Raw genomic sequence first — 17,179 nt, forward strand, 5'->3', positions numbered from 1 at the left:
AAACTGCATAAAGAGTTTCACCTAACTTGTACCAGTAATTTTGTTAACTTGACAATAAAGTTTGATTGATGTGTCTATTTTTTTATTTGAATAAGAAATTAAAAAACACCTGTTTTCAGAATTTGTATTTACTACTAAGAATGATTTACAGCAAGTGTGATTATTTTTTGTAAACCAACATGATTTATATTTGTCTTGTTGCTACAATGGGGATTCAAACGAGGATCCCAGAACCCAAGAATCTGACTCCGAGTCTTGTATATCTATATATGGGACGTAACAATCTTGAAATATCTTTAAAATGAATGTCTGTTGATATGATTGACATCCCCCAGACATTATGTCCAGTAGTAGACCATAATATAAGGCAATGTCTCTCCCTAACATTTTAATTGGCTGTTGCAATGCAAGCTACTGTAAAACTGTAACAAGGAATTTCAGAAATCATTATCAGCAACTTGGAAGTCACTTTTAGTCCATTTACAGTATTTTACACTTGCAAGCTTCCATCTTCTGGTTTCTACAAACCGGTATATACAGTCCATCCATGCTCATATTCCACTCAGATGAGCATTTGACTCCAACATGTGACATGCCTTGGTCAAACCTTTTATTGGGACCTGTAGAAGGGGTGATAGAAAGACGAAGGAAAACAGATCAACCATGTAACATAATACTATATTAGTTACTGTACCAGTGTAGTGAAACCCTTATATAGTTGGTTTCTTTATCTCCCACCAACCGTAACCTCATTCAATTTTATTTAAGGGTCACTCACTGCCAGGCGGTGTTGCTTGTGTAGATGCTGAACTCTGAGCTGGTCCATGGCACAGACAGTTTCTTCTATAGGCTGCTCCAGCTCACTGGAAAACATCTCAATCAGGGACTGGGGGATCCCATATCTGCCATACTGTCAACAGGATAGAGCTGTGTGAATTACTACTGTAGTTGGATTGATGTAGTATCATAAAACACAGTCTTCAGTGGTTCCACTTTTAATGATGTCCAATAAAATAATGTCTAGGAATGTGTGTAATTACATTAAGAAATATTCCCTCTATAACACAATGATACGTGCTCAACGATTAGATTACATATCACTAATAGTGATATGGAATGTATCACTAATAGTGATATGGAATGTGTAATTAAAGTAAGAAATATTCCCTCTAACACACAATGATATGTGTTCAAAGATTGGATTACATATCACTACACTAATAGTGATATGATAGTAATGTATGACTCCAAACTTGGTTTTAACTTCCACTTAACTTTAAGCAAAGGATCTTTAAAAGGCCCACCTGTTCAAAATAAAAATAGCTTTTGACCACAATAATGTATTAACTCAATGCCTATTTCATCTTTGCAAAACAGTACCTTGTCAGAGAAGGGTTCCATGGTCAGATCAATACCCTGCAGCTGAAGTCTTTCCGCCAGATGACATTCCAGGTTCACAGACTTGACAGACATTTTCTTTTGTCCTTTCAGCCTGTGGGCTTCATATTGTGCTGAGATTGAAACATTTCTCTTGCCCTCCAAACAGATGGTGTCAGAGGTATTTGTGCACAGAATGTCATGAGCAAGGCTCATGTGGACTGGTAATGGCTCTCTGCATGGGTTTGATAATGGAAGCATAGCTACAGGATGACTGGACTGTCCTCTCTGCACTGCGGGAGGTAATTTTAGGGGTGTGCATGGGGATTCTTCTTCCTGCCCGGGCGTGAGAACAGGTGCCGTTGGTAAATCCACTTCCAAACTTCCAGGAAAACCACCACATAAAGCAGTTGATGTTTGCGATATTTGAATCCTGCGCTCTGAATGTCTCTGAGGATTTAACATGCGCTGCGTGGACTCCTCAGGCATATAAATGCTGATATGTGTAACCTTCCGATCCTTTGGGATAATAAGTAGTTGTCCTCTGTTCTGGACATCTTTGTTTGTGTGGAGGCTTCCCAGGGAGTGGCAAAGCCTTAGCTGCCTAGTCTCCACTTCACTAACACCTCCCAGTGCTTCCCAGCTATGACTCCTGGCTAGGGTTCCATATGGAGGTTGAGTCCTACCCTGGCATAGCAGACTTAAGTTGCCCTTAGGGGGTCTTAAGAAGGGTATGGTACAGGGCAGGTGTCCCGGTAAGCTCTGGAGGAAGGTCTTAGTCGGCTGGGAAGAGGTCGAAGTCAGGGTTGAGGTCAAGGGAATGGAAGGTTGTTCTGGGGACGGAAGATGGCTTGATTCAAAACCAGACGAGGACCTGCTCATGGAGGAAGATGTCTTTTTGTCCCTCCCTGAAATAAACAAGTGCAACGTGTGCATATCATGCATATTTAAATGTATTGTAAATGTACCTGATGGAAGAATATAGAGCTATAGTGCAGTACTTAGTGTTGGAAAGAAAATACATCATTAACTGATGTGAAAGGAAATGGGGGAAAATGTGAGAAGAAAATGACTAATGAATGAATGAAAATTTAAAAAACTTAAAAAGAAAAAACAAGACAGGAAACAGGCGAGTAGTCCAGTCTGGTTAAGCATTGAGCAATTTATTCCTCACGCTCAACTATGACAGTAGCACACTTCAGGACTGTTTTGAGACCAAATAATCTACACCTCAATCAGAAGTGCTAGTGTTATTTGAACTTTTATCTTATAACAGTTTTATTAATTATATCAGAGCAGACTGTATTGTCAAGGTTGTCCTCACTATGCGTTTCAATGCATTTTACAATGATACAAAAAGCCACCTTTCAACAAGTATAGTTATACCATTTAGTAAAGTTGTTTTTATTGGTCTGCTTAATGCAGTTTTCAGGCACATGATAAAATATTGCTCAACATTATATAGTACTGAACTAGAAAAATATACACACAAAACAGCAGAATTTTGAAAGATCTATACAAGAGGGGAAACATAAGCAACTAGCTCTGACATCATGCTATTCCCCACATGCCCTTTTAACATTCACAAGAGCCTTCGATTATACAGTAAGCATAACCTTAAACTTTTTTTTTCTCTTCCCAAGACGTAAACCAATGCAAACAACCACAAAAAAGAATGATTAAGCAAGCTTTCACAGTAAATAAGTACTGCAATTACTGTTAATTAAATGTTCAGTTTCTCTTTCTTTTTTTTAAAAACTAGTACTTTCATCACGCCTTGGTTCAACAGTCACTTTCAGCAAACGTGAAAAACCACCACGCGATTCACAACAGCAGATGTATTTGTGTAAGCAGACCTACAGGCAGCTCTACACAGAAACTGTACAGGTATTCTGAGATGTGGGTAATCTAGAAAAGCGCGCACCACCATCCCTTGCGAATCACAAACGAGAAGGTAATTTTTGGAACGAAAGGCCTTAGTATCTCAAATGAATTGAAGCAGATGGGAGGGCACGGATAATAGGACATCCTTTTCCATCCAATGCTGAGGAAACAGAACAAATAATGACTGACAGAAAAAAAAAAAGGAAGTTATGCGAGGAGGTGGGAAAAATGAAAGTTGCATATGCATGAGCGGCAGGGAAAGAGGCTTTCCGAAAGAGCATGAAAAACTGAAGTTTGGTTTGGAATGCTCAAGCATGAAGACCATGGTGTCCTTAGTGACGAAGGAGGGCAGAAAGCATGAAGACCATGGTGTCCTTAGTGACGAAGGAGGGCAGAAGCATGAAGCATGAAGACCATGGTGTCCTTAGTGACGAAGGAGGGCAGAAGCGGAGGACAGTGATCCGGTCACAGGCGACTCAGGCTGTCATTACCGTTCTCCAAATTCTCGCTGCTCTCGTAGCAGCCAGAGTCCCTCGGTGAGTCGCCTAAAAGGCCACGTCTGTCTAGGAGCAGCTTCTCTTGCGAGCCTCCAGACTGGCCGCTTCGCTCCGGGTCACTGCTACCTGCAAGGCACAACAGAAGCACCTCCAAGGTCAACAACACATGTTCGTCCTTGTACTGTTGTCTTTTATATTGGGTTGTATTTATGCAGTTCTTTACGCTGAATTGTATTTTTAATGCTGTATTTTACACTGAATTGTGCCGTGCAGTTTTGTTGCCATTTAAAAAATTCTCCAGAGGTGACAACCACGTGCCTCCTCCAAAACAGATGGAATCACCTGCACGCTTTATTTATTAGTTTCACCAGGGAATCAAACATAAAATCAAACATAAAATCAAACATAAAAAGTGCAGGATGAGAGGGATTCAAAGGCTTGTAAATATAAAAACTGAGGTTATAAGTCTGGAGGATCTCAACGGAGGGAGCAAACCTAACATGTATGCAGATGTTTACACAATCTTCCCCAGTTTCCCTCATTGAGTAGATACCCTCACCAACCAGTAGGACACAACACCCCTGCTGGATTCTCACCCGTTGGCAGTAGTGGAAAAAGTACTCACATGTTTTACTTAAGTAAAAGTATCAATACTGCAATATAGAAGTACTCCGTTAGAAGTAAAAGCCTGGAATTACAAATTTACTTAAGTAAAAGTACTGTTTGACTCTGCATGGCAGGGGCGTCCTGCTCCCTGAACCAAGCTTGCGCCTAACCGCATACCTTGGCATCAAAATGTACTTAAAGTACCAAAAGTAAAAGTAGGCATTATACAGAATGTCCCATTCCAATTACTCAATTGTATGAAAATCTTTTGAAAATAGCCGATCTACAAGCTCAAAATGCGTCGCATCGCGACGACCACTGTAGTACTTGCTTTAAAAAGATACTTAATTGGTGAGTGCATTGTTGTATTAAAATGCAGACATTTTCCAGCTGATACGGAAATAATAATAAAAAAAAGAAGGAATTGAAACTCAACCATACCCGATTTGTAGCTACCGTACCACCGAAAACAGGATGAATGAGTTATGAAACTAAATGTGTATGTTGTTGTCGTCTCAGACCCACCATCATACTCCTGCAGCAGCTCCACAGCCGTGAGCAGCACAGCTCTGTGCTGAGGGTCTCTGATGTTCAGCTCATCCAGGTCCTCTTCCTCCAGAAGCTTGAAGGTGTCCAGGTCCTCGTAGCCATTGAATAGGAATGTGGGAAGGTGCTCCTGTGGAGGAAAGAGAACACAGAGGATGTTAAACCACACAACACTGGCATCCCTATTTTTGGGAATGTTATTATAGAGAAAGATTTAAAAAAAGAAAAAATGTTCAATAATGTTCTAAATGTACTACTACAAATAAATCCACAACAATTCATACATTTCCAAATATTCAAAAACAGCTAAAATAGAAGATCTACAAACGTGTCTATTTCATGTACATGGCTTAATAAGTAAGTGGTTAATTCTTATTTCTTTATGTGCCATAATAATTTCCTTCCAGGAAAATAAAATCCATTATGTCTCTATATCTCTCTTTGTTGGCTTCATTAATTACTTTGAGGTTGATGCGATCAAGGAGCTCCTCCACAGAGGTGGGTTTGGGTTGCCGGGCCTTCCTCCTCCTGCGGGTCTTTTTGGGCTTTGCCACCTCTTCATGCAGGACATCCACATAGATGAATTTGAAGGTGCCCACTTTCCCGTTTAGCAGGCCCATCCATGTACCCATTGGCGGCTTGCTGATGACATCAATGACCTCTCCAATCTGCAAAACCAGAGGAACTAATTATACTGACCGTTCACAAAGATTAATGCTAGAGTAGTGGAATGGGTATGTCATGAAGGTGATGTGTATGTGGGTGGCATTGTGTTTTAGCCTACTAATCAGGGCAGTACGAAAGATCTTCAAGTTATAGTGTGCACCTTTTTCCAAAATAAAATAAGGTATTTTATATATAATCATTCACAGGCAAATCTCTCACAATAACTACATCACATTGAACATGCAGATCTAAAACATTAGAAGACAGATATAATACAGAGACAGAGAGAGAAAAAAAAAGAACATATCACAATAGACAGAAGTCATCAAACAGTAAAACCTCTATAGGAAAATATTGAGGAGACCAGGTTAATTTAGCAGACCGTATGGGAAGACAATTGCCATAGATGTAAAGTTCCATATTTTAGACCCTCTGAAGCCTATATTAAACTGAGATTGAGACGTACGGGCCTTTGGAGGTCTAAGGTGATTTGAGCTACCTGTTGGATAATTATGAACCTGAGAATGATACCCAAATAGAGTGGGAAGGGCTTTCCCCAGTGAGCCATGAACAAATAGACCAATTTGAAGATGGTTCACTTGGTAAACACTGAGGACACCTAATCGAATGTCTTGGATGTACACAACTTATTGTTCTTACAGCTCGTTTCTGAAGACGGTATAATGGCTCAAGTTTGGTCTGATGAGTACTAGCCCAGACTATATTACAATAATGAATATACGGATAAATCATAGAATAATATAACATAGTGGCTACCTCAGAGCTGATCAAATGACGGGTTTTACGTAAGATACCAATGATTTATTCAAACTATGTGGTTTAAGACCAAAACATATGAAGTTTGTGTTTTTAAGTGATATTTATCAACCAAATTGACAGATTACCAAGTTCTTCATTCAAGAACTTTATAATGGGTGACACGTATCTGAATACCATTATAATCACACAAGTGTCTGCTGGTGTCTGCCCCTGACACGGCTATCGCTGTTTTTAGGCCAAGGAGTGTCGCGAAAGTAAAAACATCTACTTTCGCGATGTTTCCGGCAGAGCAGACCTCTCATTCTGTGGACCTTAATGATCAAGTGAATAGAAAAAACACAAATAAAAAGTATGTCATGACATCACAGGTTAATCCTTAAGGCCTGTGACTCCCCCGATACTGTAATGACCACATAACTAAATACACACAAAAAGCTAAGTTACACAGTATAACTTTCACAGGGATGTGTCCCCAAATTGAACCAATGTAAAAAGACCCATATAATATTTGTTATTGGAACTTCTGAACTGCCTTACCTTGAGTTTAAGTGAGTCTGTGTCATATGGGCTTGGAGTGAAGTCAGTGTGGACCAGAGCACGTCCACAGAAAGGTCCTCTGTAAGGCAGTTCATCTTCCTCCCCATCCTCGGACTTGACGCTCTCCCTGTTGCTGTTGGAGGAGTCAGTGGTACCCACCGTTTGACCACCTGCAGACAGCACCAACCGCATGGCGTTCTGAATATTGTCATTGGATGTGCTGCACACACAGTCACAGAGCATGCATGCATACAGTACCAATTTGTAGGTCAATGTCAGCTTTTATTGTACCGAAATTGCAGGGAGTCACAGGAGTCATCAATGTGTGTGTGTGTGTGTGTGGGGGGGGTGTTGCGCGCGCGCGCACACACACACACACACACACACACACACACACACACACACACACACACACACACACACACACACACACACACACACACACACACACACACACACACACACACACACACACACACACACACACACACACACACACACACACACACACACACACACACACACACACACACACACACACACACACACACACACACACACACACAAACTCTCTCTCTCTCTTACTCATAGAACTCTGTCCACTGAGTGAGCTCCTAAGACTCTCCACAGACCCTCCTGGCTTCAGTTTGGATTTTCCCAGAGATTCTCTCTCAGTGTGGGGTGACTGGGGGCAGCTGGATATGTGGTCAGGGCTCGACTACAGGACAGAGAAAGAATGCTTAGTTCTACCACAGCGCCACAACAGTTCTTCATACTGGTTACTGTTTTCCAGCATGTCACATCTTTTTCTTTCCTACATAAAGTCAAATAAAACAGTGTAGGCAGTTTATGTGTGTAGCAAAATTACACAGGATCTACCTGTTCAGAGAGAGAGCAGTGGTATCTCTTGGATATGCGTTTCCTCATGGTCTCTCTCACAGACTTGACCTTTTTGCCCAAAGAAATGCGGGACATTGGTGGAGACTTAACGCAGGCTCTTGGGATGCCTACAATGTTTTTGTTCTGATTGGAAAATGAGAAACAAGAACAAATTACAAAATGAGGTACAAGCATAATACGGACAGAGATAAAAAAAAAACAATAGCCTAAATGCTCTGCTTAGCTAACAGATAAATATTGTCGAGAGATATCAGCATTACCGTTAGAACACAGGTAGTCTGTAGTGCAGTAACTTAAATGTATATCTAGGTAAGGTATGCCAGCCTCCCTGGTATCTTTGCTCCTTTTAGTAAACAATTAAATGCTGCACAAATCATGGTAAACATACAGTACACAGAACCGACTGTACTAGAATGCTGATGTTATGCCCGTTTTGCCAACCAAAATGCAAGGTTGGCCTCAACCGTGGTATAAATGAATGACTACTTACAGAGCTATCACAGTCACAGTTGACTGTGTGCAGTGACCGGCTAGTCAGATCAAAACCTCCAAAACTGCAGGTTCTCTGTGAAACAGAGGATATTCTCGTTGTAAGAAATGAATACACTGGGATGATGACGTGACTTACTTATTTGGCATTACTATTGCTATCTATGGTTCAATCAAACAGGTAGGCTAATTCTTGTTAAAGGAGAATTCCATGCTAGAAGGCTTTCTTACCTTTATTTGTAGTTGTTACGTCCCCAACAAAGAGGTCCAGGTGTTATATTGTGCAAAAGTGCATTATTGGCTATTTCCCCTACCATAAGCCCTCAATGGGGGTTGGGTTTTTGTGCTAATTCGCTTATTTCCATCGAAATAAGTAGTAAAGTGATTAGATTTTTGAGCGATGGAAATAAGCAAATTAGCATAACACCCCATAGCCCCATTCAATTCAATGCAATTCATTGAGGGCTTATGGTAGGGGAAATAGCCAATAATGCGCTTTTGCACAAAATAACACCTGGACCTCTTTGTTGGGGACGTAACAACTACAAATAAAGGTAAGAAAGCCTTCTAGTATGGAATTCTCCTTTAAGTCAAACATCCATATATTTATTTTTTATTTTATACATCTTTGATGAATACTTGATTCTGATAGCATTAATTAATGTTTTAAAGTGCAGACTCAAGGCATTTTGTGATTTCCAGATGGCACTCCAATGTTATGAAAAATAGACCAGTGTTCTGCCTCCATTTACGTTGCTCTGGAAGTATACGTATTGGAGTTTATTCTCCAATAATGACCACCTTACTAACTACACATTATTATCCTCAATCTTCTCCTAGCTCCTCTCATTCTACAGTACTTACCCCATGCTGGCTGAGAGGACTCAGTGCCCTCCGGCGGAGCTCTCCCTCAGTGACAGAGCGTGCCAGTTTGGGCTCCTCCTCCACACCTTCCCCAGTGCACCCTATCTCTGTCTCAGAGAGAGAAGAACCGCTGCCCCCTAACCCCAGCTCCCTGGTCCGCTCTCCAAGGCCTTTCTCCTGGTGGCTGAGGGAGCTGCTGCTGCTGGTATTCTTCCCAAAGACTCTGAAGATCTTGTGGCTGCTGCAGGTGTCCAGGCTGCTGGAGGAAGGGGAGGTGGTGCTGGTGGTGGCGGCGGTCAGGCTGTCCGAGTCACGGTCGGAGGTCAACTGATCACGCAGGGCCGCAGCCAGGGAGTCCACCTGGCAGCACGTCACATGTTTCTTCTGCACCCCGGAGTAGAAGGAAGCAGCAGCATCCACCTCAACACTCAAAGACTCTGTTAGGGATAGAGGACAGGATAGATTACATGTAATGATACTATGCTTCGGTCATCACCGAATATGATGTAAAGGCAAAATGGCCGCCATGTGATTACGGTCAATGCCATTAACTACTTTTCTTCTCCATCATGTGACCGATTGCCTAACCATGATAATTCCCTCAATATTACATGCAGTCAACAGTACAGTAAGTACCCTCTGATCCAGGCTTCTTAGACTCATCAATCCTGATGAGCTTCTTCTTGGCCTTGCGGGTGGAGTTGACTAGTTTGTGGAGTCTCCTAAATGTGACCGATTCCTCCTGCTCGTCGTCCGACAGGTCACACGGCTATCATGAAGAACACACGGAAAAGGGTTTGTGAGAAGAATCTGAGAGCTGACGTTTGAGAGTTGTCCTATGTTATTATTAACAATAGCACAATACACAAGCTTAATGTAAATTCCCCATTTACAGAATGGTGATAAATGAGAGAATATACACATTACTCATAATGAGGTAACGTTTGTTCATGAACATCGCCAACCAGCTATATTTTACTCTAATGTGACATGGGTAAACAAATGGGTTGTGTGACTGTGTCCAATCCCGAAACGTGAGACGCTTTGACTAGTGCACATATACAGTACAGAGTGGGTAGAGAGCCTGCCTGGGAATCGTCCAGTGTCTAATTGTCACTGAGCAAGACCCTCCTGGGTGCTGTATTAATAGCATCCACAGCTCCTAATAGTTAGGATGGGTAAATGTAGTGGACAAATTCCAGGTATGTTCAAATAAACTTGGAAAATCATCATCATCATTTTTCGACCGCGGTCGAGATCATGGATTTCACAATGCCATGCCAGACTTTCCGGTCCTTCATTGCCATCCCCAGTTCCTGCTTACTGATGCATGTGCCCCTAGCGATGACATCAGGGAACAACAGTTTTCTACCTCTGGTCTGCTTTGAGGCAGGATTCCAGAGAAGAAGGGAAGATATAACGTCATTGTCAGCTCTGTAGCAGTGGCCGGCAAACTGTGTTCTTCTGGATCGGACTAGTGAAGAAATACGGGGAAGGTTGCCGTATATAAGATTAGTCGATGGGTGGCTCTTCCAAGACAGATTTTGCGCTCTAATTAGAAGGCCATCCAACCGTTTCTCTAATTTCTTTGAAAGTGTCCATGTCTCGGAGCCATAGAGTAGAATCGGCTCAACGGTCGTCCTAAATATTTTCTTACTAAGCTGGGATGACCAAATGTTATGCATGTCATTGCAGGCTGACCAGGCCATACCCTTCCTAGTTTGAAAGTCCTTTTGGGAAGAGGATATATGAACCCAAATACCAACCTGTTTCAAAGGAGTGTTTTTATAATGTGGTTATTGTTAGATTTGCATATATTTACGTATTCAGTTTTCGTCTCGTTGAGATAAAGACCAACACAGTTGGAGGCCTGCTCAAGAGACTGAAGGAGAGCCTGGAAAAACCCTGACAACAAATAAAGGGGATTTATATATTACATGGCAATTGGGTGGGGTTTTCTAGGGCGGCGGCCATACAACCAGTGTCATAATGTTTAAACTCCCATCCGTCTGGTAAACCACACAGGTTGAATAAAATGGTACAAATGCTTTGCAAATTAACAGCATGGGTACTGTACAGTAGGTTTGATTGAAGAGAGGGGAATGTGAATGTATCTGTCAGAAACTGTCAGTGGGAGTGACGCGTGCTTTTCACAGTATACCCAGGTCTCAGAAAAAGGCACATGCGTACAGGAAGGCAGCACGTTCATCTCCTGATCCAGACATATATGAGCTATTCATAGTGGAACGTACACACGAGAGAACAGAAATTCAAAGTGTGTCAAAAGGTCAGGAATAGAGCGCTGTAATACAGTTACATGTAGAATTGTAGATGGTAAACAGAGACTTTCAGTAAAATGAAAGACTGTGTGTGGGAGGAGAGAGAAAAAGATCAGAGAAAGAGAGAGAGAAAGATGTGAGAGAAAAAGAGTGAGCATAATCACATCTCTCTTACATACAAATACGTAACAGAGAGAGAGAGAGAGAGAGAGAGAGAGAGAGAGAGAGAGAGAGAGAGAGAGAGAGAGAGAGAGAGGGCCGGAGAACACACAGCGAGAGGAGAAACACTGAGGCCATCCAGACAAATCTGAAAAATGTGCTCTGAACCTGAGCCCCCTAATCACCCCACCTAAGCATAAAAGAGCTGTGGCGGGCATAACAGGGCTCTGTGCTGAATCCACCCGCTCACCACAGCACAATAGGGGGTTAGCGCTTTGACAGCGATGAATAGGAGCCTGCCCCGTGCCCTGGAGTTGGGAGAAGGCCTGTGCAACATGGCTTTAAAGAGGCCCCGGTTCATAGCCAGGACAGAGCGAGCGAGAGCGCGCACGAGAGAGAAGACAACAGCTACGCAGCAGCCTTGGCACTGGTAAAGCGCTGCCTCTTCACTCACTCATGTCCGAGGTAGTGATTCAGCATTTGGACTGCAACTAGGCATGGAACGATATGAAAATGCCATCATGTAATCACAATGAGTGAAATAAATCTAAAACCTGATATCCCAGCATCTATTGTTTCAAATAGTTATGTGTTATAGAATAATGATTGTTTTTGTAGTTTCAAATTACACAGAGAAAGGACAGTTTTAAAAATACATAAAATGAAAGAAATGCAATTATAAGATCTCCCTGCCTGCATAAATAAGGAATAAAATGAAAACAACAATAGCAACTACTGCTCTTTAAATAAAAATAAGTCCATCTGGTATTGTGGCATAGAGTCACAAAGAACTACTTTGGACAATGGACAAAAACCCCAGTATTTATTTGAACAGGCAGTATACTGTACTGTACGTAAGAGACGGACATAACCATATGACTAGACAAGCCAGTTCAGGTGATCTGGTAACACTTAAACCAAGAACAAATATTCTCAAATCTGTTGCTCCACAAGCTCCACAATGTTTGGTGAATTCAATGTTATTTTGCATGTTATTTTGTATGTTGTATGTTAATACAATAGAGCTAGAAATGTGCCCTCTGCAGGAGTAGTAGCAAAAAGTGAGTTTTGGAAATAAATGCTAAATGACGTGTGTGGGAGTTGCGTATCCAAGGAATCCAGTGACATGTTCACATTGATTGGTCCAGTGGTGCTGGAGATTAGCTGTTCACAGACGGACACACAGACATACGGACAGACAGGGATGAAAATATCATCTCTGGCCTTTGGCTGCCTGGAGGATAACCAACACAATTTGAGAATTGTAGATCCTGTGGTAGGGTATGACCACTTGAAAAGTTGAAAAGTGGTAGGCCTACAGTCTACTGAGTAAGTAGGTGTGCTCTATTAAGGTAAACATTTTATCACTTGCGAAGGACATGATAGTTACAGATTGGATAGTAATCGCATAATAATCACAGTAACAATATTGAGAAAAGATTTCTGAATAATGCAGCCCTTTTCAGTATAAAAAAAATCTAAAAGGCTCTTACTACGACATACAAAAACAAACTTACATTGCAGTTAAAAGGCTCGTTTGTGGGACTGGAAGGATCAGTAGTCCATTCTGTTGGTTCGGGTCTGCAGGTCTGTCTGTTCTGAGATTCAAACTCCTTCAGCTGCAAACAGAATAGCAAGCAAAACAATGAGAGTCTGTGAACATCTCAGTGAATGATGCAGGTCTACAGTACAGTCCACTTCCTGCGCTGTACCAGCTGGTAGCCTATTGTTCCTTGAACAGCTGATAATGTATTTCTGTTCAAATGGATGGTTAAAGAATGATTACCAAAACAAATAAGCCCTCAAAATGTCCTATTAACACAAAGTTACAGTTGGGTGCCACCGATATTGTCCCTTATCATTTGACCCATTTAGGCCTGACCTCAAAACTTTTAAAAATCCTTCTAAATCCTGAAAAAAATCCTTCTAAATTTTCACGATTTTTCAAAAATAGCAGACCTACAAGCTCGTAGCGCGCCACTCGGTGGCGCGCTATGAGCTTGTAGATCTGCTATTTTTCAATAGCTAAATTATAACATAATGTTTAAAACACCAAAAGGGGTTCCCGCCCAAAATAGGTTAACTGTCCTTTTGCGCAGATCACGCAAACCTCAGCAAAAAGAAAAGGACAATATCGATGGCCTCCAACTGTACATTCAGGTTCAGGTTACTTCATCACTTGTTTTAACATAACAGCATCTCTTCTCAGGGTTGTTTGAGACAGTACACATTACTGACCAATGTTGTTTTGATTTCTTTCTTTTTTTTAAAGTTTTATGAGCCCTAGACAATATACATAACAGCTGTCATCAGATAAAAAATAAAATAAAAACATGTGTCTTTCACAGTCTTTCTTTATTTCAGTAAGACTATCCTATTGGATATGAAACCTTTTACAAGAAATATAAAGGTACAGTCAGGTAAACTTTCTATGCCAGGGGTTAATGGCTAAGCAAGACCTTTGTCCCTTTGCAGCAGTAAATAAACAAATAAATATGTTGTGATGTGACGGGATGTTAGCTTAAACATCTGTTCTTTTCAGTGAATGCCACCATAATGCGATGTTGTATAAATTAAGCTTTAACAATGCCAAGAGGCAGTGACAAGAGGATCTCATAAAAGGAAAAAGACAGATATATTGCAGTAACTGGTTTTCACATGACACCACTAATATGGGGAAGGAGATATTTGTACCCGTGCCAAAGCTTCCTCCACAGAGATCATGTTTTCTTTCACCATCATCATCAGTTGGATACGCTCTTCATCACTCATGGTGATCTCACTCGCCACAAAGCCAACATCGTCACCTGCTGGAAGGGAGGAGGGAGGGGGGTTACAAATACACACCTGTACTGGTAAAGTGTGAGCTAATGGGTTTAAGCACTCAATTTAGAGGTTATTAACATCAACCCCCGAAAACATAATTTCTATGCATTTACTTTTTAAATAAGTGTTTTCCTTTTGACTAAACATACCTTTTGAAGTCTGACGCACGACAGCCTTCTGCGACTTACGGAAACTCTGCCAAAAAGACTTGTTTTTTCTCTTTCCGTCCCACTTTCCTACACAAACATTTGTATTTAGTGCATGATGCAACATGGCCACAAAATGTAACTGAAAATATAAAATAAGGAAATATAATAAGTTATGATACTGTACAAAACTAGAGCAAAGACAAATTTAGCTTCTTCAAATGACTATAGGCTAGAAGTTTTAGCAACAATTCATTATATCCATTCTCTCAGGTATAATGGAGAAAGTGTGGGTTAACTAACAGCTCTCTAAACAATTATAATAACATGAAAGTAGCAGAAAACCTATACTTACCCCCTGATCCATCATCAGAGCTGGATTTGTGTACGGGGAACCTACGAATCACAGACAATATTTACTTGTTTTGAACTGGAACAGATGAAAGGAAATCAAAAACACAAGTCAAATTCAAATATGTTGTCCCACCTGTTTTCCAATACTATTTTCTTCATTTTATTCTATCCTACCATCTCCATCAACATCTTTATGTAATCTCCCTTCTTCCCTCACATAAAAAACAAAACAAAAAAACAAGCAATCACAATGGTGCACTATCCGTCATGACACTAGCTGCATACTGTTGTAAAGAGAAAAGGAAAATCAAAGCAGTCAAAACAGAGGAAAAAAAAGCTCTGTGCTCTTGGCTGATGAACAGAGGTCAGTGCACTATAGCCATCACCAGAACAATGGAGTCTTTCTCACGTTCTGCTGGGGTTTTACAGCTCAACTCGCACTAACGTGGCCCCTGCATTCCCTGCGTTCTCTCTCTCTCCCTCTCTCTCTCTCTCTCCCCCTCTCTCCTCCCTCTCTCCTCCCTCTCTCCTCTCTCTCTCTCCTCTCTCTCTCTCCTCTCTCCTCTCTCTCTCTCTCTCTCTCTGCATTTGTAGCTCTACCTCATTATTTATATCTTTAACTGTCTCTATTTCCCTCTAACTAAACTGTATCTTGGTTTCTCTCTTTGTGTCGTATATCACTCCCTCTCTCTCTGTCATCAGCTGACACTTGTTGCTGAAGCTAGTGGGAAGTGGCCATCAGCCTCATTCTGTTTGTGTCCCACAAGGGGGCAGTCCAACACAATGATGAGAGCATCTCAGACCATCTGTTTCTATAAACAACCTTTCAAATGATCTGCATGCTATCTTGCCCCCTCTCTCTCTCCCTCTTTCTGTGCCCGTTTGTCTGTCAGTATTTCTCTCTCCGTGTCCATCTCTCTTTCTCTGCCTCTCTGCTTCCCTTTCTTCCCCCCCTCATCCTCTCTCTGTCATCAGGTGTCAGCTGACACTTGCTGATGCCAGTAACCAGTAGAAGAGGCCAGTGTAACATGTACTGTAAATGAGCCTCCAGTTTTTCATAAACAACTTGTGAAAGCACATTTAGCCTGAAATGACCAGGAGGAAAAGACGGGGGGGAAGAGGAAAAAAACGTGGTTGCTTCTCACAGCTTTATACACTTTTTGTGAATGTGAATGTGACACGAGACACACTTATACAATAGACTATGAAATGCAAATAATTTCAGTGCACTGGCCCTTTAAGGCACTTAATCAAATCAATATGTCTGTTATTAGTCATTCATGACCTATATTCCCTCTTTTTCTTAGTCTACTTTCCAATGACAAAAATATGACTAATCTTCGAAATCCATCAAAAGAAACAATAGAGGGAAGGATGTCTGGAAGGGGAGTGGGGGGTGTTTCCTAAAAGTGACTGTATGGCAGCAGGAAGTTTGAGAAGCACACGTGTCCTCATACTGATGAGCTGATAATAAAAGTGTAATCCTAGTTTGTCCTCTTAAAAGCCCAAGTCAACAGTACTATATACACATTATATTGCATATGGGAAGAAAAATGTCAGGAACCCTCCATTATGCCCAGAAATGGTTTGGTGGTTTAGATTCTCTTCAGCAAAACCACTTGTACACTACTGCTAACTTAAACGCTGGCATGGTCTGTACTCCTGTCCTCACTGATCCTGCTCAACTCTGTTTTTCATGCTGCTTTTAAAACCAAAATGTGTTAATAATTCATCCATTTGTCAGTAACTTTGAGCGTGTACAAATGGAACACTCTACTTTACCAAAATAAAAGTGCCCACAGGTGTAGTTGGTGCTGGCTATAATCCCACCAGAGCCTTATCTCGTCGGTTTACCTCTCAGCCATTGCAACCATATGTACAGACACTATAGTAAGACAGGAGTGGACAGCCTACTATCGGATGTAAACCAATATGCAGTGCAAGATTCCATAATGTAGTTCCTAACATTAGTCATTTCATACACTAACAGAATACTGTTCCACTGGACTCTACAGTCCTACTTAAAGCTGGATTGCAGTTTAGAATGATGTCCTTCCTGGGATTCAAACCCAGTTCTCCCAGAGAACTGAGATTACTGAGCTAAAACAGAACTCCTGCTTGGGCAAGGGAGATATTGCTCCTTGAGCTTCAGGCAACACCACTTGTAAAGCAAGAACACAAGGTCTTAATTTGTCAATAGAAGAGCAGAGAGACCACCTTTAAACACTGCAGATGTGTTACTGTAGTTCTATTGTATTAACAATTTGGT

The 17,179-nt window shown here is 41.3% G+C and overlaps 1 protein-coding gene across 6 annotated transcripts in view; it reads right to left on the reverse strand.

Moving 5' to 3' along the window:
* Positions 1-373: 373 nt before the first annotated feature.
* The window catches only part of sash1b (SAM and SH3 domain containing 1b), a 67,700-nt gene continuing 50,894 nt past the window's right edge, over positions 374-17,179 (reverse strand). For 4 of the 6 annotated variants that reach the window (XM_079528337.1, XM_079528338.1, XM_079528335.1 and 1 more), the window contains exons 5-20: positions 14,912-14,952; positions 14,560-14,646; positions 14,279-14,394; positions 13,102-13,203; positions 9,783-9,915; positions 9,147-9,583; positions 8,284-8,358; positions 7,773-7,916; positions 7,479-7,611; positions 6,894-7,063; positions 5,372-5,578; positions 4,890-5,040; positions 3,753-3,884; positions 1,381-2,285; positions 779-910; positions 374-620 (exon numbers count right to left, since the gene is read on the reverse strand). In XM_079528337.1, coding sequence (XP_079384463.1) covers positions 552-620; positions 779-910; positions 1,381-2,285; positions 3,753-3,884; positions 4,890-5,040; positions 5,372-5,578; positions 6,894-7,063; positions 7,479-7,611; positions 7,773-7,916; positions 8,284-8,358; positions 9,147-9,583; positions 9,783-9,915; positions 13,102-13,203; positions 14,279-14,394; positions 14,560-14,646; positions 14,912-14,952 — 3,034 coding nt within the window. In that variant the 3' untranslated portion in view covers positions 374-551. Of the gene's footprint in view, positions 621-778; positions 911-1,380; positions 2,286-2,519; positions 3,885-4,889; positions 5,041-5,371; positions 5,579-6,893; positions 7,064-7,478; positions 7,612-7,772; positions 7,917-8,283; positions 8,359-9,146; positions 9,584-9,782; positions 9,916-13,101; positions 13,204-14,278; positions 14,395-14,559; positions 14,647-14,911; positions 14,953-17,179 lie in introns of those variants that run through there. The other 2 variants (XM_079528336.1, XM_079528340.1) reach the window with 2 other exon arrangements.

This window comes from Electrona antarctica (genome assembly GCF_951216825.1).
Source record: "Electrona antarctica genome assembly, chromosome: 18".
Taxonomy (NCBI): Eukaryota; Metazoa; Chordata; class Actinopteri; order Myctophiformes; family Myctophidae; genus Electrona; species Electrona antarctica.